Source organism: Rhinolophus sinicus, chromosome 2, assembly GCF_057876585.1.
Source record: "Rhinolophus sinicus isolate RSI-liver-muscle chromosome 2, RSI-T2T, whole genome shotgun sequence".
Lineage (NCBI taxonomy): Eukaryota > Metazoa > Chordata > Mammalia > Chiroptera > Rhinolophidae > Rhinolophus > Rhinolophus sinicus.
Window position 1 is genome coordinate 152,751,209 of NC_142502.1, and position 21,581 is coordinate 152,772,789.

Consider the following 21,581-nt stretch of genomic DNA (forward strand, 5'->3'; position numbering starts at 1 on the left):
GATCTTTTTCTAAAACTGGACCTTTTATAGTATTGAGAGCTATATTCAGTTCTAATCACCTCCTAGTCACTCCACTGATGAGGGAGAGATCCCTGCCCTAGGGTTGTGGGGATGGCTGAACACAGGACACCTGACACTGGACAGATGAGACTGACAGCAGTTTATTGGCCACTTTTACTCACAGCCAAGGGGAGGACACCACTATGCAGGGCCATACGGGTGGCACTTAAGAACAGAATGAACAACCAGAGGCTGTGGGAGGCAGGGTTCCAGTGTCAAGAGAATGAGGTCACCCCACGTTTCCACTGGAAGATGTGATTGGTTTCTCTGAACAATTCTGCGGGCTGGTTGGAAACTGAAACTTGCTTCTCAAGGATAAGCGGGAAGCGCATCTGGCCCCTTATAAAGAGGGTTGTTTGGCTAAGGGACCTTTTCCATGGGAGCAGAATGGGGGAGAGAATGGGCCATGTGAGCTCCTCCCGATTTCATCAGATGTCAAAGCGGCACACAGAATCAGGCCTGAATTTTAGGACTAACACTGCACTGTCATATCATTTGTTTATTACCTTGGAATTTTACTCTAGATTTGCGTTTCTGAACATCTTGTTTCCTAATCAAATTGTGGGCTACTTGGGGACAGCCAGCACTTAAAGAAACAGTGCACGTTGTGGTTTGGTAAAACATGATTTTCACTAAAATGATCTATCATGTCCCAAAGTGATTATTTTCTAATGTAAAAGTACAAATACCATTTAACAGCCCCACGTTTTGTAACTTTGGATAATGTTATTTTTCTTAATTTAGCAAAGCCTTTAGTACTAAAGTATGTGCTGGTAGAGTTTATAGTTGTATTAGTAAAGAGTTTGAACTCATGGCTAGCAACGATGCCCACGTGTACATGTACTGCTGAATTAACACCCTGTAATGTGCCGAGGATGGACAGCTCTACACATTTAGAGTTACCCATGTTTGCTGACATTTGGAAATAGCTAATGTTTCCCCTGCCCCACTCTGTTTTCAAACAGTTGATGAAACAATAAAATGAATGGGTCAATTGCATTCTTTTTAAAATCAGAGTTAAGCTACAGCCTAAATACCAGAATGCTGATGTCTCAAATGTATTGTTCAGACTGCATACTGTAGGCACTAATGGAGCCCACTAAGAGGTTTTATTGTTGCTAAATTGAGGCAAATTGGTACAAAGAAGGGATGGTGAGGAGGTCATAGACCAGTTGGAAGAATTTAGTGTATATCCTCTCAATTTTCTAAAAATCTAATATTAAATATTTTATTCATCTCAAATTAGGTCCATTAAACTAATTTTATTTTCTACTTTGTTAAAATATTTGTTAAATTGTATGCAATCCTAAATATAGAGCTCTTTCCCTTTTAAAATTATGATATACAATTAGGCAAATGACTGAAAGTTTCAACATTTAACTGATTTTTGTGTTTTCAGAGTAATCCATTATGTCTCTGTGATAGAATCTTTCCTTGCATTTCTTACAAATAATCCAATCTAGATCCATCCCAGTGCAGACAAAATGTTATTGTTGTAAAGAAACTGTTGGTTTCACTTTAACATGAAAACTTAAAGCTGATTTCATTAAAATGAGGTTTTCCATTGCTAAACTCTTTACTAGCATAGAAATTTCTATCCAGAGAAAAACACTACATTTTAGGATTAAGTGCTAATTCAGTTTCTATACTATTAGATTTGAATTCTAAAAATTTTCTGGTGAAATTACCACTTATCATTCCAAAGTAGGTATTAGGAATTTAATGTATACATGTTTTCAATGTTTTTTTTAATATTATAAAAGGAATACATGCTTATTATAGAAAAATTTGGTGAACATAGATACAAACAAAGCAAAATTTTACCAGCTAGATACAGACAACCACCATTCAGCTTCAGTGGATTTATTCCCACTTTCCCCCCAGAATCTAGAGCTGTGCTGTCCAATATGGTAGCCTCTAGCCAGTGTAATTTAGCTCCCTAATACCCATTCTCTGTCTCTTCTCTTCAGAAAGCTCTCCAGATGCTGTTTGGGTTCCCCCTTCCTGCCCCTGCAGTCTGGAAATTGCTTTTAAGCAATTGTAGCGCTCGTTTCATTTGTTTCCTTTTTCTCAGGGATCAGGGTCCTGCACTGCCTATTGTCCAATATCTGAAAACAGTTCCATATAGTTTGTCCAGTGTTCTAGCTGCTTCCCATGGGAGGTTAAAAGTCACATTTCATGTGTCTCTTATAATCAGCATATGCTTAAATTATGTGACGAATTTTTATAGTGGAGTTTAAACCATTTTTTATGTATTATGGATATGTAGCTTCCTGTCAGCTTAAGTCCTTGAGGGAATATTTTTTTCCTATATTTAATTCAACAGATACTATTGAGCACTTACCATTGCCATGCACTATTCTGGGTGCTACAGATATAGCAGGATACAAACTTACATAAATGTCTGCCGTACTATAGCTTTCATTGGGATGAGAGACAATAGATAAGTCAGTAAAATACAGAATATTAGTTAGATGGTGATAAGCACCTGTTAGAAAATAAAGGAGAAAAGTAGATAAGGAGTTTGGGGAGTGAGTGTTTGACAATTTACATGTTTTGAAATAGAAATTCCTTTTCCCATCCAAGGAATCTCCTGAATCTTCTCTTTCTCTGTGCCTCTTCTAATATTCATTAAAAACTGAGAAAAGATTTTTTTAAAAAGGCCATATTGGAGGCTTGTATCCACTGCTACTCATAGCATCCCTTGTGCCCACCTAGAAAATAAAACTAATACAGGAAAAACAGGGCACAAATCATGCTTGCGAAAAGGGGGGAAACCCTACTTTTTATAGAAAAACCTGCTAATGAGGTCACACAATAACTAGACTTTTTAATTCTAAATTTTAAAATTCTTATCAGACTTCAGTTTTATTCAAAATCATTTGAGCCAGTTAAGAAAAATGAAAATTACCTCTTACACATAATTCTAAATATTAGGTTAAAATCTGCAAGATATGCTCATAAAATACTTCTTAATTAAGCCACTAATTATATATTTGTGTTTCCTCTTGCATGTTTTTCATTTTTATAACATGAAAATAGAAATAAGCAGCCAAAACAGTATGGAGGAACCTCAAAAAATTGAAAATGGAACTACCTTATGACCCAGCAATGCCACTCCTGGGTATCTATCCAAAGGAATCCAAAACACTAATTCGAAAAAATATATGCACTGCTCTGTTGACTGTGGCACTGTTCACAATAGCCAAGACATGGAAACAACAGAAATGCCCATCAACAGACAAAAGAAACCGTGGGACATTTTATACAATGAAGTATTATTCGACCATAAAAAAGAATGAAATCTTACCACTTGTAACAACATGGATGGACCTAGAGAATATTATGCTAAGGGAAATAAGTCAGACTGAGAAAGACAAATACCATATGATCTCACTTATATGTAGGGTCTAAAGAACATAATAAGCAAACTAAACAGAAATAGACTCAGAGATACAGAGAAAAAAAACTGACAGTTGATAGGAAGAGGATGGGGATGGGGAAGAAGGGGAAGGGATTAGAAAGTGCAAATTAGTAGTTATAATGTAGTCACGGGGATATGAAATACAGTGTGGGGAAAATAATAATGTTGTAAAGATTATGTAGGGTTCCAGATGGGCACTGGACTTATCAGGGGGATCACTTCCTCGTAGATTCTGTGGATGCCTGACCAATATGCTGTATATCTGAAGCTGAAGTAGAATAATATTGAATGTCAACTATAATTAAATATATATACTCTCGTATGTACCACTCCTTTATCAGTCTATTGATGGACACTTAGGTTACCTCCATATTTTGGCTATTGTAAATAATGCTGCAGTGAACATAAGGGGTACATAGGTCTTTTCAAATTAGTGCTTTGGATTTTTTGTTGGATAAATTCCCAGAAGTGGAATTACTGGATCATACGGTAGTTCTATTTTTAATTTTTTGTGGCATCTCCATACTGTTTTTCATAGTGGCTGTACCAATTTACAATCCTACCAACAATGCAGGAGGGTTCCCTTTCCTCCACGGCATTGCCAATACTTGTTTTTTAATTTATTGATGCTAGCCATTCTGACAGGTGTGAGGTGGTATCTCATTGGGATTTTAATTTGCATTTCCCTGACGATTAGTGATATTGAGCATCTTTTCATATATCTGTTGGCCCTCTGAATGTCCTCTTTGGAGAAATGCCTGTTCAATTCCTCTGCCCATTTTTCAATTGGATTGTTTGGGTTTTTTTAGTGTTAAGTTAAATAAATTCCTTATATGTTTTGGATATTAACTCCTTATTGGATGTATCATTGGTGAATCTCTTCTCCCATTCAGTAGGTTATTTTGTTTTGTTGATGGTTTCCTTCACTGTGCAAGAACTTTTTAGTTTGATGTAGTCCCATTGCTGAATTTTTTCTTTGGTTTCCCTTCCCAGAGGAGACATATCCAAAAAGGTATTACAAAGTGATGTGAAAGAGCTCCCTGCCTGTATTGTATTATTCTAAGTTTTTTATGGTTTCAGGTCTTACATCTAAGTCTTTAATCCATTCTGAGTTTATTTTTGTGTATAGTGTAAGAAACTGATCCATTTTTTTTACATGTCTTTCAGTTTTCCCAGCATCATTTATTAAAGTGACTGTCTTTACCTCATTGTATATTCTTGCCTCCTTTGTCATAGATTAACCATATAGGTGTGGGTTTATTTCTGGGCTCTCTATTCTGTTCCATTGATCTATGGGTCTGTTTTTACACCAATAAAAAAGACAGGCATTTTTATATAAATATGAAAAATAATAGGTAAGTGTGCTTTAACAAATCATACCGCGTAATTCTGATATGTGGCTTCCAGAGGAGGGTGGGCATGTGGAATGTTGAGACTCATGGTGGACCGTCACTGAAGTAGATACCCATCTTTCGCTTAATTTTTTTTCTTGGTTTTTAAAATGTCTAATTCTAACAAAACTAAACCTATCAAGGTTTATTGACTAAAATATATGTAAATTAAAAATTCCCTATGTAAGTTCCATATGAATTTTGACCTATTAAGTTTTATGTTACGATATATCTGGTCTCTACCACATTTTAAAAACTGCTTTACCTTTCTTGCTTGTTCTTTACCCATGCATAAACCCCTATTTTTAATCATTATCTACATTTTCCATCCAGTAATAGAATTTAGTTATGTATTAATCATTAAGCAACCTTGACTAATGTGATTCACTTTGTGCAGTTAGAAGATTGTTCCAGCAAACTGTGATTTCCTCATAAAGAGCTGGGAAGGGAAATATCAGAGGATATCAGGGTAATAAAAAGTGACATATTGGTGTCACATCTGAGATCATATTTTTCTAAAATCATTTAGCCTTTCTATGTGTAAAGTGGTACAGGCTTTTTTTTCAAACGTGTGTGCAAGAAATGTCTTTTATTTTCTCTAAATCAAGTTGAATCTGTTTCAAGCCCCATCCTGTCTGGGAGGTGGGAAGTTAAATCTTCGTCATCCTGACACTTTGCATCCTCTCTCAGACGGACCTTACAGGGTCTTATGTAGAAAGAACACTCAGGAAAGACTTCTCTGGTCTCCAGTCCTTATCACCATGGTTCCTTGTAGTGAGGATGAAGTGTAGCACTTTTGGGACAGGAATCTTGCTAGGTCTGGAGCGCCTAGAGCTGGGATCCAGCTTCTCTGGATGTACTACAGCTGCTTCCTTCTCAGGTTTATCCCCCAGAGGTGCCGCTGGGGAGAAAGGTGCAGGTGTTCATCTCTTGGGAAATCCACAGCGTTTGGTCCCTTTCTAAAGTCTTGGATAATCTCCTTGTCCCTTTGGATCTTGTCACTTCCACTTCTCTTTTACCCACTAATGGCCTAGTTTTCTCTTTCTCCTCAATTCAGAATATAATGCCCTCTTTAAAAGGAAACCTTGCAAGGAAAGTTGTCTTCAGGGGATCTGGCACCAAAACCTCCCCTGAGGTAAGGGAACACAAAGACCTGTCTATCTTCCTTGAACCAGGAGTGGGGAAATTGAAGGAGAGCAAAACTCAAATGAGTATCACAATAGATTCACTTGCATAATATTTGACATATATAATACTTAACGGTATTAAAATAGTAGGAAAGTTCTTTATTCCTTTAAGTGTGTTTGGAAAGTTTAAAAATATCTTTGTCATTCCCTAATGTTGCGTTGTTTTCTATATATATTTGATATCAATACTATCATCATCTATAGCGTTAACCTTTCCAGTGAACAAAGCCTACCCTTCATCTCCGTCTCTCAATTCTAATCTTGTAGCAGGTAGAGGAGAGAGTCCTGAATTCTTTCTCCATGCCATGGAGTGAGTATAGCAATGGAGATTTGTTCCATAGATAGACTTCTAAACTGAATTCCCAATGGACTTGAAATTGTGCAAGACAGGATGCAGGAAGAAAAGTGAGACCAAGTATGCAGGGTTGCAGGGACCCCCTCCACCCATCCCCATTTCAATCATACTAGTTGTCCCTTTTCACTTGCTTTATGTAATTCCACATAAAATTTTGTTCTAATGAAAGACACCATTGTTCTAAAATTTTGGAGGTCATTGAAGGTTATATTCAAGTATATACCTACAGCATTTGAAATTCCCCAGCATTTTGAGTTAAAGGTCTTCCTTTTTTCAATAGTGTAATTCTATGGTATGAAAATGAACCTTCCCCTTAAAATACTCTGTTGCTTATGCATGTGAAAATTCCCAAACGACAGGCCAAGTTTGGGGGGTAGTATAATTGATTTAGACTCTCAGTTCCTTTTCTGGTTGATAGAATATCCATTGTGGATGGTTGTCGATACAAATCTTGCTGCTTGCTATACACTCATCTGTTCACTATGCAGAACAATACAGTTCATAGAAAGCATCCCATAGCTCCAACCCAAGTACTGAATTATTTTCTCAATTAACCAGAATTTTAAAAATTAACTCTTTATTGATATTTCATGATTATAATGATCATCACATACATTTATATCTACAGGTTATTTTTGTTGATATTAAACAAATTGCTTTACTTTAATAACAAATTATTTGGAAGGTTATAGAATTCAATCCAGACAACAGTAACTAAAAATAATTTTTAAATGGTTAACTTCATTATTTTATGTCTAGCTAAATAATACGTATGCTATAATATTCATTAGAATTAAAGTTTCCATAACACAAGTTTCAATTTTTGAATTACAATTCAAATATTTTGTAATTACATTTTTTATTTTAGGATACTAATCTTTTGCTTGTTAAAAACATAGTTGAGTAAAACTGTTTCAGTGTCACATATTTTTAATAATATATGTATATATAATGTGGATTTCAGAACAGTTACTTTTTTTGACCCTACTCTGCTACTATTATCCTAGTATATAGACTTAAGACTATATAGTGTCTATTGTGCAGTATAAACAATTTTTATTTCTATTAGTATCGAATACTAAAATTAGAATATTCAAGTTTAGAGATGGTTTTTTCATTAGAAAAGTTTGTGCGGTCAATGCGAGAACTAGGACTTCCGACCTTGCTCAGCCAGGACTTCCTACAAAAAAATAAATAAAAATTAGCATGTAAACTATATATAGACTAGCTCTAGCTAAAATGATCCCACAATAGGTAACAATGGGAGTTTACTTTTTACTAACTTTTGCATGTAATGTGAAATATGAATTTTCACATTGTATATATATGATGTATGTATGAGAATAGAACAGTTTAATTAAATATGGATAAAGAAAAGCTAATAACAAATTAAGCACAGTCAACAACTACTGATGATTTCGTATTGGGGTTATTTCCCTCTTAAAAGTCATAGAAATAATTCATCATTGTTTTCTTTCGTTACCCAGAACATGGTGTGTGTGTGTGTGTATGAGAATGGATGAAAGAATAGAGAATGTGATTTTCTATAAACATTAAAATTAGATGAACACTTTTATTCAAAAACCATTTCTTACTATATATATCAGCAAAGTATCTACATTAAAGGGACAAGTTAAATGTTCTGAAACTTTCTGATTGCATAGTGCAATGGTTTTTCTTATTTATCCACGTGTCTAATTTATGCATTTGGGTACTTACCTGAGATGCTTCCTGTATAATTCAGGTTTAGTATAATATAGTGGACAGCTCAGATAGTACTGTTAAGGATTTTCCAGAATCTTTCTGTCCATTAATAATTAGTTGGGATGACAGAGTAAGTGGGACTACAGGTAAATAATGTGAGTCCATTTTATACAAGTGATGGCAGTTATCCTAGCTGTTATTATGGAAACATTCCATGACTTCTCTCATATTCCTGAAATTCTTTCAAGCTGTGCCACTTGTGCTGTGTACAGCTGCACATTATCATATATAACAATCTCATAAAACTTTGAATTAAAAATATTTTCTAGGCTAAAGTTGTCTGATTATCTGAAAATTACTCCTAGGCTAGAGAAGGATTCAAATTGCCATTGTGCTATGCAGCACTTCCTTTGGTTCTTATTTGTGATAGTTTTACTGGGAAAGGTGAATTTTCACTGTTCTTTTTCAGAAACTATGCCATGAGCAAAGTAGCACATTTTCTTCAACTCATTTAGTTGAAATCTTAAAAATGGAAATTAGATGTGTTGAAGAATAAAATTTAATTATTATGAAAAGGAGCTGATGGCTTCAATTTTATAAGTCAATCTCCTTGAAATCTTCTAAAAAAACAGGCCAGAAAGAGAAGCTAACATTTATTGTGCACTGTGTGCTAAGTTCATTATGTATACTATTTCCTTCAGTCCATCCTGTAAGTTACAGTCTATTATTGCTCCTAAATTATTGATGAGGGAACTTGCCCAGGATAGCCACAGTGGTGGTAGTGACAAATGATCAGATTCTGGATAGATTCTGAAGGTACAGTCAAAAGATTTGCTGACAGATTGGATGTGGGTGTGAGAAAGAGGAATGAAGGATGACACCAGGGTTATTGGGTTGAAAACCTACTGGGACAGTGTTGTCATTTACTGAAATGGAGGGGCTGTGAGAAGAACAGATTTGGGGGAAAGATCAGAAATTCAGTTTTGGAGTGTTAAGTTAGAGATGTCTTCTAAAGGAGATGTTGAGTATGCAGTTGGATCTGAGTCTGGCTGGAGGAGATCAAATTTGGACTCTCTCTGCAGACAGACAGTATTGAAAGACAAGATTGGATGGGATCACCATAAAAATGAATATAGATAGAAAAGGGATGAGGTCCCAGCACTGTACCTGAGGGCACCCCAGCGTAAAGAGCTCAGGAAGCAGAGTAAGAACCAGCAGAGGAGGAGAAGAAAGCAGCCAGTGAGATAGGAGAAATACTGGGAGAGCATCGTGACCTGAGAGTCAAATGAAGCCCTCCAGGAACAGAGCATCAAGTGGGTCAATGCAGCTTGCAGGTCAAGTAAGGTGAGGACTGAGAAGTGACCACTGCATTCAGCAACACAGAGGCCACTGATGACCTTGACAGAGCAGTTTTGGTGGAGTGAAAGCCATAATTGAATATGCTCAGGAGAGAATGAAAAGAGAGGAAATGGAACCAGAGGATCCAGGAGTAGGACTGGTGGGAACAGGAGCTGCAACGGACTAGTCCAGCTGAGCTGACAGCTTACTGTGTTTGACTAGTCGAGAGCCTGACTACCTATCTGCAGCTGGTCTTCCACACCGGCCAGACCTATGGCCAAGGAGGAATCTCTGCCACTGGTAGGGGCAGAATGGTCCTGCTGTTGGGTGATTCAGCTTCATTTACTGTGTGTGTGTGTCTGGGGCAGGGCCACTTTGTGCCATGGCTCCACACATGACACTCCTGTTGCTAAGAACCATCTTGCCTGACCTGCCAACTCACTTAGGAGCATTCTGGTCACCTAAGACCTTACTCCTCATGTGCTGCTCTTATAGTCAGTCCTTTATAGGTGTCTCAGGTCTGGAAATGGCAGAACTAACAGCTCTCCTAGCTGCAAAAGAACTAGTCACAGATTAGTGAGGATGGGATATACAAGAGGGTGCCAAAAAAAAAAAAAAAATGTATACACATTTTAAGAAGGGAAAAAACTGTATTAAAGTTGTAATGCTCAACATATACCGATAATAAAAGAATACAAGTCATGTGTATACATTTTTTTTGGCACCCCTGGTATATACACAATCACCCCGTTAGTGTGAAAAAGAACCACAAAATCGAACAATACCAGTTCATTCAAGTATCTAGATTATGACCTGTATACAGTGCTACTTAAATATTTAAGTAGCACTGTATACAGGTCATAATCTAGATACTGGAGTACATACATAGATACTTAAAATGCAGTTTCTTCCCTCAGTAACTTACAGTCTAATAGCTGAGTTTGGAGTATAGTAAAAATAACTCTAATATAAGGCAGGATATGATGTGCAATGTGAGTTTTATGTACAGGGATGCAGGAATTAGGGGGATAACTGTCGTCAAGGTATTCAGGGACACCTTTGTGATGGAAATAGCAGGTGGGCTAGGTTTTAAAGAAAATACTATCGAATTTATCAAATATTAGAATGGGGAATGCTAACTTAAGCATGACAGGAAACAAAGAAGCATGGGAAAAATATTGATAACATTAATTTAAAATGTAAAACTTTTGAAATGGTCGAAAAATGTCTTAAGCAAAGCCAAAACAAACAGCAAACTGGAAAACTTATTTGCAATTTCCTTACTATACAAAGAGCACTTAAACCAATACATAAAAGATGGCCATCTAAGAGAAAAATGGACAAAACAACATCAGCAGATGAAAGGGAAAGAAATAGAAATGGCCAATAAATACGTGACAATATTCTCACTCTTACTCATAATTTTAAGACTATGAGTAGAGTAAGAAGGACACACCATCTGTTACGTATGAAATGGCAACGATTTGAAAGTTTGATAATATCTAGTAGCAGCAGTCAGGGTGTGGAAAAAGAGGAACTTTTCTACCTTGTTGATGGGAATGCAAACTTGTAGACTTTTTTAGATGGACAACTTTAAAATTTTAAATGTCCATAAGTTTTAAATGTCCATAACTTACAGACATACTGTCATAGAGAAGGTACCCAGGGATACAGACTCTCAGACAGAGATTAGCATGCAGGAAACCCTCTCCGGTATAACTGTGGGGCGGGGGGCAAGGAAAGGAGGCGAGATTGGACAGAGATGCAGTATCAGAAAACACAGAGGAGCTCTGAACCTGGAAGACCCTTCCGAGTTATCCCAAGTTGAGGTGAAAAGGCAGTGTCTGCCTATTCCCCACATGAACCAGTCAGCAGAGAAAAGCCCAGAGAAGGAGGTGTGGTCTTTAGCGAGGTGCCTTCCTTCTGCTGAGGCAATTCCAAACTGAGGGCCACCTTCCAGCAGCACTGCCAGCGTCTGGGGAAGAAATCCTTCAGTCCTGAGGGGGACGCTGAGTAGCACGTCACAATATCCACTACACACGTTCTCACAAGTTGGCCAGGGGAGTCAATTGAAGATGCACGACAAAGGCGTGGTAATCGGTGGGACAGGGCCCCAGGGCAGGCTGGAAGAACCAGGATCGTGACATAGGTAGACTCGTCAGGTTTAGAAAAGAAAGAGGACACACCTATCTGTACAGAAGAGAAGACAAGGGGTCAAAAAACTGGAAAGCAATTGTATATTGAAGAGGCACTCACATGAGATAGACGCCATTCCCTCAGTAAAATAAGAGGCAAGGTAATTTACTGAGAATAAGGGAGGTAGAGGTACTAGAGTTGAGAAATTAAGAAAGTAAAAAAAGGTGTTAATTGCTACAGGAGTTAACAAATGTTGACTGAAATGAAAAAACTGCTGACGAGGCCCTTACGGTTAGACGAGGTGGCTGGGGGCTGCAAACCTGACCAATGGCAGAGCCCTCTGCTTCCTGAGTTGCCTGTCGCGCAAGTGTGGTCAAAAACCAGTGGGGCCAGAAAGCAGTGCCTGGGACAAAGGCTTCCCAGTAGCGAGAGTCCACCTGAGGAGCATACTGAATAATTCAATCACGTTTCCTGGAGGGAGTGATAGAATGTGGGACTCCCCTTCTCCCAGCTGGAATGGACTTTTCTTTGGCCAGCTGCACAGCTGTGGTCTTGGGTTTACTAGGGTGAGCTGAATAACCCATTTCACTGGGCAGCTTCCGATTTGGGTATCTTTATATCTTTTCTCTTGGACCGGTCAGATCCTCCAGGAAAGATGCATCAAATATCCTGCCTAGAGTGTGGAAATCTGGCTGTGCATGTTCTGGGACTCGGAAGAGGATGAGGCCTCAACATTCAGTGCGTAACTTTCACTGAGTCCCTGTTTTCAGCACTGTATCTGTAAAGCCTCTCCAGAGCATGAAACTCAGGCTTCCATCTGGCCGTGAGGGATAACTGCTTATTAAACAGATTCTGAATCAATCCTCCTATTTTTAATCCCACCTTTCTGCCCACTTTGTTTGGCTTGTGCCCTGTGGGGTTTCCACTGTGTAAAATGAGCAATGTCTCTGCTTCTCCCACTGCAGGCTAACAATCCAGTTCTGCGTTACCACCAGCTCATTGGCTTTCTCATTTCCAAAGTTTTGTTGCTGTAGCTTTATCTCCCATTCTTTGTTCTTGTGGGTTTAAACCTTTTTAATAAAATCCATTTTACCCATATTTAAGTGGGCTTCTGGAGGAAACAGAGATAAATACATATGTTCAAAATAGTAACATCTTTAACTGAAAGTATGGCTTTCCACTTTATATTTAAATCTTTCATCCATCTGGAATTATGTGATAGCATTTATAAAAAGATATTTTAATTTTGAATGATTAGACATTTTCCTCAGCACAACTATTACCATATACTAAATCTGTGTATCTTTTTCTAGACATTCTGTTTGGCTCCAGTGATATCTTTGGTTAATCCATAAATCAGTACTAAACTATTTTAATTATTTCAGCCTTAGAATACATTTTAATGTCCAGCAGTCCCTCCACTGCCACCCCCATTAGTCTTCTACTTCTAAATGTCCTTATTTATCTCATATAGTCTACTAGATAATAGCATAATTTTGTCCAATCCTTCAAATCCCCTTTTAAATTTTAAAATAATTCAGAGAGAACTGACATTTAATCTTATCATCAAGAGTAACAGTTTTCTCTACTTTTGTTCATCTTTATGCTCCTCATAAAAATTTTGTAGTTTGCTTAATTCAGGTCCTGTTTATTTCTTGGTAGTTTATACTTAGATATGTTCTATTTTCTTTGCTATTTTGAACAACATGCTTTTTAATCATCATGTTCTTTACCTGGTATATAGAGAAACTAGTGATCTCTTATATTGTAAACAGATGCCTGACTGAACTTCCTCAGTAGTATAACAGTTTTGCTTTCTTTGGGATTCCTACGTAAACCAGCCCATGTATTTTTCCTGAATTCATCCTGGCAGTCAATTGTTATCACACTGACTGGATAATTGCATTGCTCTTTATTTTAGCCTATGTAACCACATGTTGGCTACTTACATGACTGTTAGAAAATTGCTACAGTAACTATGCAGAGAAAGAAAGAATCATGAACAGTGCTCTCCCAGCCAGTGGGCCAGCAGGACTGTAATACACCACTCTAGTTCCAGCATGTTTTATCTATTAGTTTAGTAGACTCAATAAATATTGAACGGATGGTTGGATAGATGGGTGAATTATATTTGCTTGAAAGAGACTGAAGTCTAGTATTTTGACTGTAAATCTCAATCTGCTTTGTGTGCATATATCTTTCAGGTATTTTTATTTAAGAAACATCCACTGAGAGGCTTTAAAAGAAATAAGAAAGTTCAACTAATAAAAATGAAAGAATAAGAATGTAAATTGGAAAATTCTATTGATAGCAGTCATGTTATTTAATAGCCATGTTCTCCTTTTAATGTATTTTAAATGTCTTATATAATGAGGTTTTGAAAATGCAACCAATTTTTATAAAGTCTATTTTATTCCTTTACCAAAAGCATCTTGCCTTTAACAATTACACAGTAATATAAGAAGGGATTTCATTATGGATGCATTTCTTAATTTTGAATGATTAGACATTTTCCTCAGCACAACTATTATGAGGTGTCTACACAGTTGTGAAAACAATTTTTTATGGAATGCCAAAGGACAATGATCTTACAGGCATTACTTTTAAATATTCTTCAAGCCATCCTTGCATTAAAGAAATGAATAAAACACAGTGCTGATAAATGTTAAATGACCAAGGAAAAAATCTATGCATTTAATAAATTAACTGTGCTGTGTTTTTCTGCTCCTATTCAGGCAGTCACCAACTATATTGGTCCCCTTGGGGTTTCCACAGCATTCTAATTCTTTGGTGCAGATGGCACACATTTAGCTATCAAGTACAGTAAGTGCCACTCATTTATGGCCTTGGCAACCAGCAAAGAAGCCAGCTGTGACCTTCTAAAATGCACTTAGGTTTCTGCCCTGCCAGAGGCCCTTCTGAGACTGCCCCTGTCTAAAAAGCTCCCCCACTCCATGATGCTGTGTGCATCATGGGAATTATGTAATTGTTTGTGTGTTCATTATGTACCTACTCTATGTTAGAATACAAATTCTAAGAAAGCGTAGAGACTTACTCACTGCTATATCCCCAACATCTAGCATGATGCCTGGTGAAAGTGCTCATTCAATAAACATATACTGAATGAATGACACTTTGTCACAGCCTGCTTTCTTCCGGTCCATAGCTTCCAGGCATGGGATGTGGGAGCATTTCTAGGGTCCTATACAGTCTACACAGACAAAGAAACGCAGAGCACGACCTTTTAACTCTGATTTTACCTCGTATAAAACAAAGCCATTCTAGTTTTTTGTTGTTGTTTTTTTGTTTTCACACTCTTTGAAAGGTAAAGAAATAGTTTCTACTATTACAGAAAATGATAAAATATTTTAGTCATGACAGTCCCCTATGAAATAACACAAGTAATGACTACATTCATCCTCTTAAAGGAAGTTGGAGGCCTATAGATATAACCTAATAACCTGAATATAACCATGTGAACCAAGTCTATTCATAGAATTGGTTCATTTATTTTTGCCAGCCTCCACATTTTAGCATATTGCTTGTGTGTCTCAGTTTACTCATTATATAAACAAGCTTGGTAACTGACTTCACACAGAGTTCAGGGGGAGTATTACAACAACACTAGATGAGGGCCAAGTTCATCCTGCAAAGCCAGTCACATGACATGCCAGCAGCTCAGTCAACTTCAGTGCACGGTTGATTGTATATCATTAGACATATTGTGATTATTGAATAAAAATCCTTCGACACTTTTCTTACTATCCCAAAGATGTACAAATACCTACTATTATGTTTGTTGTATGAATTCAGGATTTTAAAGCTTTTCAAAGAATCCTTTCTTCCAACATAATTTTGTCCAAAAGCTTAATGCTTCCAGCGGAAGTCAAGTGCTTCTCTGAAGCAAGGGAATGGTTGGGGGTGGGGTGCAGAATCTCCTCCAGCTGTACCTCAAGCACCTCTGGGGAATCCCAAGAGCTTGAACTGCTCAGTTGGAAAACTGCCCTATTTAAGCTATCAATGAGAAAGGATATCAGTGAGTGGAATATATGGAGAATCCATCCTATGTAGAAGTGCAAATCAACATAACGACTGTCTTTTCTATAATTCAAGTCGGTGTTTCCTACAAAATGTAGTAAGCGCCTGAGGTGATATAAAAAATTCCATTTAACTAATATCCTTTTCTGAAATAAAGAGGTGAAATTAAAGCACTAGAAAGCTAATACTATTAATAATTCATAGCAGTTCTATTTCCTGGGACTAAAGTGGGACAGCTTAATCCTTTCGAATATCTCTGCAGCATAAGTATAAAATGTAGAGCATAGCAAGAAAGCAGACAGTAGGAAAAGACAGCTAATGAATTAAAAGTTAACGTGGTGCATGCTGGAAAATATTGAGTTGCCTGCCCATTTCAAGCTTTCAAACTAGCATTAATAATGGAAGGATAGTGTATAACAAATATTTTTGCTGTTCTCCTTTCTTTAGCAAGTTTCCTTATGGACAAGAAATACCATATATTTCTTTATTATTAAGATAAATATTTTAGTGGTTTTTGGATATAATGTCTAAAATTTCTATCAGATAGGTAGCCCAAGATTATTGAAGAGTTCAGTGATTCTCAAGCAAATCCCAGAACATCCATAATTAACCTGAGACCAGAGTCCTCATCTATAAAACGAGAGTCATTCCTCACTGAGTTATTGAAAGGATTAAAGAGAATATATGTAAATTGCCTAATGCAACATCACACAGTAGGCCCTTAATAGCAGTTATTACAGTAAATCCATATTTTGCCATGTATAATGCGCACCCAGGTTTTTAGCCCAGACTTTCACGGGGAAAAAATCTTTCATTTTAATTTTTTTAATTCAAATTTTTATTTGTTTTATTTAGGTACTTATTTTTTGTATTATAAAGGAATTTTAGCATTTATTTATTACACTTTTAACTCATAAGCATAAATAAAAGAATTAAAAACATTTATATACCTGGGGTGCCAAAAAAATGTATACAAGTAGACATTTTGGTCAATGTTGCTCAAGCAGTTCACCATAATCAGAAGTGTCTGGGTGCTGGTTCAGTGTTTCCCTGAAAATAGACCTAGCCAGACAATCAGCTGTAATGCATCTTTTGGAGCAAAAATTAATGTAAGACCTGGTATTTTATTTTATTTTATTTTATATTATATTATTTTATATTACATTATTTTATATTACATTATTTTATATTATATTACATTATATTATATTATATTATATTAATTATATTAATTATATCAATTATATTAATTATATTAATTATGTTGATTATATATTATATTATATATATTATATTATATATATTATATTATATATATTATATTATATTTATTATATATTATATTATATATTATATTATATATATTATATATATTATATATATTATATATATTATATTATATTATATTATATTATATTATATTATATTATATTATATTATATTTATTATATTATATTTATTATATTATATTTATTATATTATATTTATTATATTATATTTATTATATTATATTATAGACCCGGTCTTATATTATAGTAAAATAAGACCGGGTCTTATATTAATTTTTGCTCCAAAAGACATATTAGAGCTGATTGTCCGGCTAGGTCTTGGTTTTGGGGAAGCACTGTGGTAACCCTTTTGAGCACCTCTTGTAATTGCAGAAGTCAAACGTGACTTGTATTCATCTTTTGTTATCGGTATATATTGAGTATACAATTGTAATAGTTTTTTTTTCCTTTCTTAAAATGTGTATACATTTTTTTGGCACCCTCTGTAGATACAGAATTAGTACTACCCAAGTATAATAATGCGCATCCTTATTTTTTCCTCACAAATTTGGGCAAAACAGTGCACCTTATACACAGCAAAATACGGTAATTATTCTCTGCCAAAGTTAGTGGTCAGCCTGTTTCTAAAGCTGTGACCCTTAAAGTCACACATTTGTAGTGCATTTCCACTAGTAAAACCTCTTGTTCTTGGCAGAGCTACTTCTAGGCTGCAGTAGGAAATAGCATGTCACTTATCCTCTTCAGTTGGGAGAGAGTCTCGCATGAGCTATGCTCAGGATTCTGAGAAACAGTCAACTGAGTCAAACAGCTTGGGAGCAGAGAAGACAGAAGAAGTGAAGGCATAACTGAAACCTCTCGCTTCTCTGCCACACCACAGTCTCCAGATAAAGTGACAGACACATTCTTCTTTATGCTTTATTTAGAGGAAATAAATTAGGCACACTGGAAGTGGAAGTGAACTTTGGGACCCTTTGCTGGGGTGTGAATCCAGCTACCACTTCCTAACTTGTCGTCTTGGGCAGGTTTCTTAAACAGTGCCTTGTCTGTAAAGGGGAGAGTACATTGCCTACCTCATAGAGTTGTTATGAAGATTAAATGAGATAATCTGTGTAAAGTGTTTAACACAGTATCTAGAAGATAGTAAACACTCAATTTTTAGCTCTTGAATCAGTCAGGGTACATTAGCAGGTAATTAAAACCACCCTAGCTATTTTAGAATGGAATTTAATAAAGGGAATTAGGTCGTCACAGAAATCACTGAGGTTGGAAGAACAGATTTAGATGGGCCTGTTGGAGCAACTCTGTAGAATTGGCTGCTAAAGTAGAAAATGTTGAAACTGTGATTCTCATGCAAATATTGCCTGACATATGTCAAAAATTTCTATTCAAAACATTAATGAGGGATCTTAGGAGATATAGCTATGTCTGGTTGGAAGAGGAATTTAGATACACTCACGTGTATATACATACATACAATCAGGAATGCTGAACTCAGCTTTCTCATAGATGCAGCATATTTGTATAAACCAGAAAATTCCTAAATGTTCTACTAGACAATAATACCCAGAACGTCCCTCAGAGACACCCCTTAAATTCCATTTCCAAACCTTGGACAATTTTTTTCTGACAGGATTATTAGAGGGACTGCTGGGAATTAGGAAGTTGCCACTGAAATCACTGCATTTATGAACATACTACCCTAACTGCAGTCCAGGTATCAGAAAGCCCCCCCCCAACGCCCGTCAGAATAGTTGGCTCCAGAGCCACATAATTTCTGCCAGATCCTTACGCCAGCTAAATGGATGACCCAGGCACTGCTGTTTCTCTCTCCACCTCAGTTCCTAATTGAAATTTCACAGGAGGACTTCTGCTTGATGAAACCTAAATTATATTTGCAGCTAGCTGCAAGGGAATCAGAGAAACAGTTCCTAGCTCTCCAGAGTCTGCAGGAAAGGAAAGGCTTGGAACAGAGGTTGAGCAAGGCAATATACCATATCTACCACTGTTATTACTCACTTAACAAGAACTTGCTGAAATTTTACTCCATGAGACACGGATTAGAAATAGTTTTTGCTGGTCTGTATCAGCAACACTTGTATGCACCCTGTCAGATCTGCAGTTCTCCTCAGCACCAGAACAGAAATCCCAAGGAGCACCTACATTGAAGGGTCCAGTGGAAAAGGAGAAGCAGACAGAGGACAGGTGGAAAGAATGACCAGGGGTGAGGGAGATAACCATAAAGTGTGGTGTCAGAAAAGCTAAGGGCACTGAGTGTTTTAAGGAGAGAGCAGTCAACTTCCAAATGCTGCTGAGAGACCCAAGTAAAATATGAACTGAAAAGTGCTTTGGGGACCTTCGCAGGATCAGCTTCAGTGAAGTGATGGGGGTGGAAGCCAGATTAGAATGGTTTTAGGAGTGAGGGGGAAGTGAACAAATGGAGACAGCAAGAATAGATCAATCTTTTTAGCTGTCTGACTGTGAAGGAGAGGAGAGACACTAATTAGCTTTATACATCTTTGTTTTTTTAGATAAGAATCGCCTTAAAATTTAATTGACAGCTTTTAGTTTCTGTTCCTGGCAAGCCAAGCTTGCCTCGATTCTGAATTCAATGCCGTCCAGTATTTATGAGCACCTTGTCTCAGAAGAACAATATTTGAGAAAGATTGCTTTAAGGACACACAGTCTAAGACCTTTTGTATTCCAGATATGTTCAAATCTGCTCCTGCATGAAGCCATTTGAAAGTGAGTTGGCCAGACTCCCCTGTATTTTCCATCCCTCACTCTGACCTCTCTACCTCCTCCCAAAATGCTTATAAGCAAATTGAGTTTTTGGGGTGATTCCATTAGCTGAGATAGGGCTACCAGATAGTTTGGAGCCAAAGTGTGACCCACCCAGAGCAGAGGTCATATTTTAGATTCTTTTAAAAGCCCTGTTCCTGGCTCTGTTTTATGTCCCCACCCTTGTTTTTTAAATCCGTTTTCACTTTTAAATGTATGCTCTTTTGTTACAGTTTTACATCCCCTTACAAATCACTTTAAATGCTATTGGTAACAAAAAAGCTATAAACACAAAGCTGTAAGGTTATTTTTCTCTTCTTGCTGATACTGTTTGATTTTATAACTGAAATTATTGGGAGGATTTTATTTGTTGATGGAGCTTTGCTTGACAACTGACTTTGCTAGACACCTTTACAATTAAAGTGATACATGTATTTTCAGGGCCACCACACTGTCGATGGCCTTGAACTTTGGGAATAAAAGCTCTCAGCCACAGTCCCTGGACAAGGGCTGCTTCAGGCTGGACCACATAGCACGGCTGCACTGTGGCTGCTCAGGGAAGGCCCCACGCAGCACTTTCCTGAGGCTGCACGTAGAGAAGGAGCATAGCTGCCAGGCCAGTCTTGTGGAAGCCCCGCAGAAAGGTGTATGCACACAGGCTTTACAGATAGATTCATGAAGCATCTGACAACCACTTTGAAAATAATTTGTACAGAATTAAATCAAAAGACGAGTTTGAAGGCAGAATGGAGAAGCAGCTAATGACACAAGAACCACTAGAAAAAATGAAAGATTCACTAGGTGGAAAATCGGAAACAAAAAAATTAAATTTTAATGTATAAAAGACTGTGAGGCTGTGTTTTAAAGGGATCGTTTGTGACAGAGCATATTGCCCTACATGTTGTTAACCTTGCAGATAGGGGCTTTCAGAATGCCTTTAAAAATTAGATGAAAATTAAACGAGTGAAAATCTTATTCATGGGTGTGTCTGTCTCCTAATTAGGGAAATGGCTTCCTAATCTTTTGAACCTCCCAGGGTTTTAAAAAAATGATCCTTCTTTTAGATTCTCGTTTTCCCCTAGGGAGGGTGTTTTATCTTTAAATCCAAGTATGTGACTCATTTCAAACGGAGGCTCAAGACAGGAGGTAATGTTTCAGTCATAAGTGGTTACCTGCAATTGGTACTTTAATATTATTCTCTGAATATTTTTTCCGTACTAATATGTTAAATGCTCATAAATTTTGGTCTGTTGTATAGAGATTCAAAAAATAGACCTTTCCTATCAAGATGTTTTCCTTTTTGTACACAAAAAAATACATGCCAGCTTATTCCCTTCTTTTATAAAAGAACATGACAGAAGGTGAAGAAAGAGTTATGTATCTTCTTAATATTGATGATATTTTGCAGGTGGTTAAAAAAAGTCGTTGCTAAATCCCAATACACGTGATTGTGCATATATTTTGAAAACTAAAATTGAGTGTACTGTTGTCACTCTAATAAAAAAAAAATTTAATAGTATGTGCTTGTTGAATGACTTAAAACTATTGTATTTTTCATAAAGAAATCAAATTTATTAACAGCTTGATGAATCTCAAATAGACATCATCCATATATTCAAATTGCCTATCAAGTGGGAGAGGACAAAGTGAAAGAAGGAAGTATGAGAGGCTAAAAAGGAAAAGAGAAAAAGATTTAATGGAAGAGGTTGAGAGACATGTAATGATCTCCCTCTAAGATAAAATTCTTCATAATTTTAATATTGCATTCTAAGATGTGCTCAATTTCTGATACCATTAATAAGATGATCAAAGAATGTCTAGTCACCAGAATCAAAATGCAATTTAATTAATTATATTACATCTCCCTCTTTTGAATTAAAA

The 21,581-nt window shown here is 36.6% G+C and overlaps 1 protein-coding gene and 1 long non-coding RNA gene across 3 annotated transcripts in view; one reads left to right on the forward strand and one right to left on the reverse strand.

The window, feature by feature from the left end:
• LOC109439275 (uncharacterized) overlaps positions 1-21,581 on the forward strand; it is a 159,511-nt gene that overhangs the window by 122,889 nt on the left and 15,041 nt on the right. The gene's annotated exons all lie outside the window — the stretch shown is intronic.
• The window catches only part of ACYP2 (acylphosphatase 2), a 110,260-nt gene continuing 95,651 nt past the window's right edge, over positions 6,973-21,581 (reverse strand). Inside the window, exon 4 of the mRNA XM_019719532.3 lies at positions 6,973-7,597. Coding sequence (XP_019575091.3) covers positions 7,483-7,597 — 115 coding nt within the window. The 3' untranslated portion in view covers positions 6,973-7,482. The remainder of the gene's footprint in view (positions 7,598-21,581) is intronic.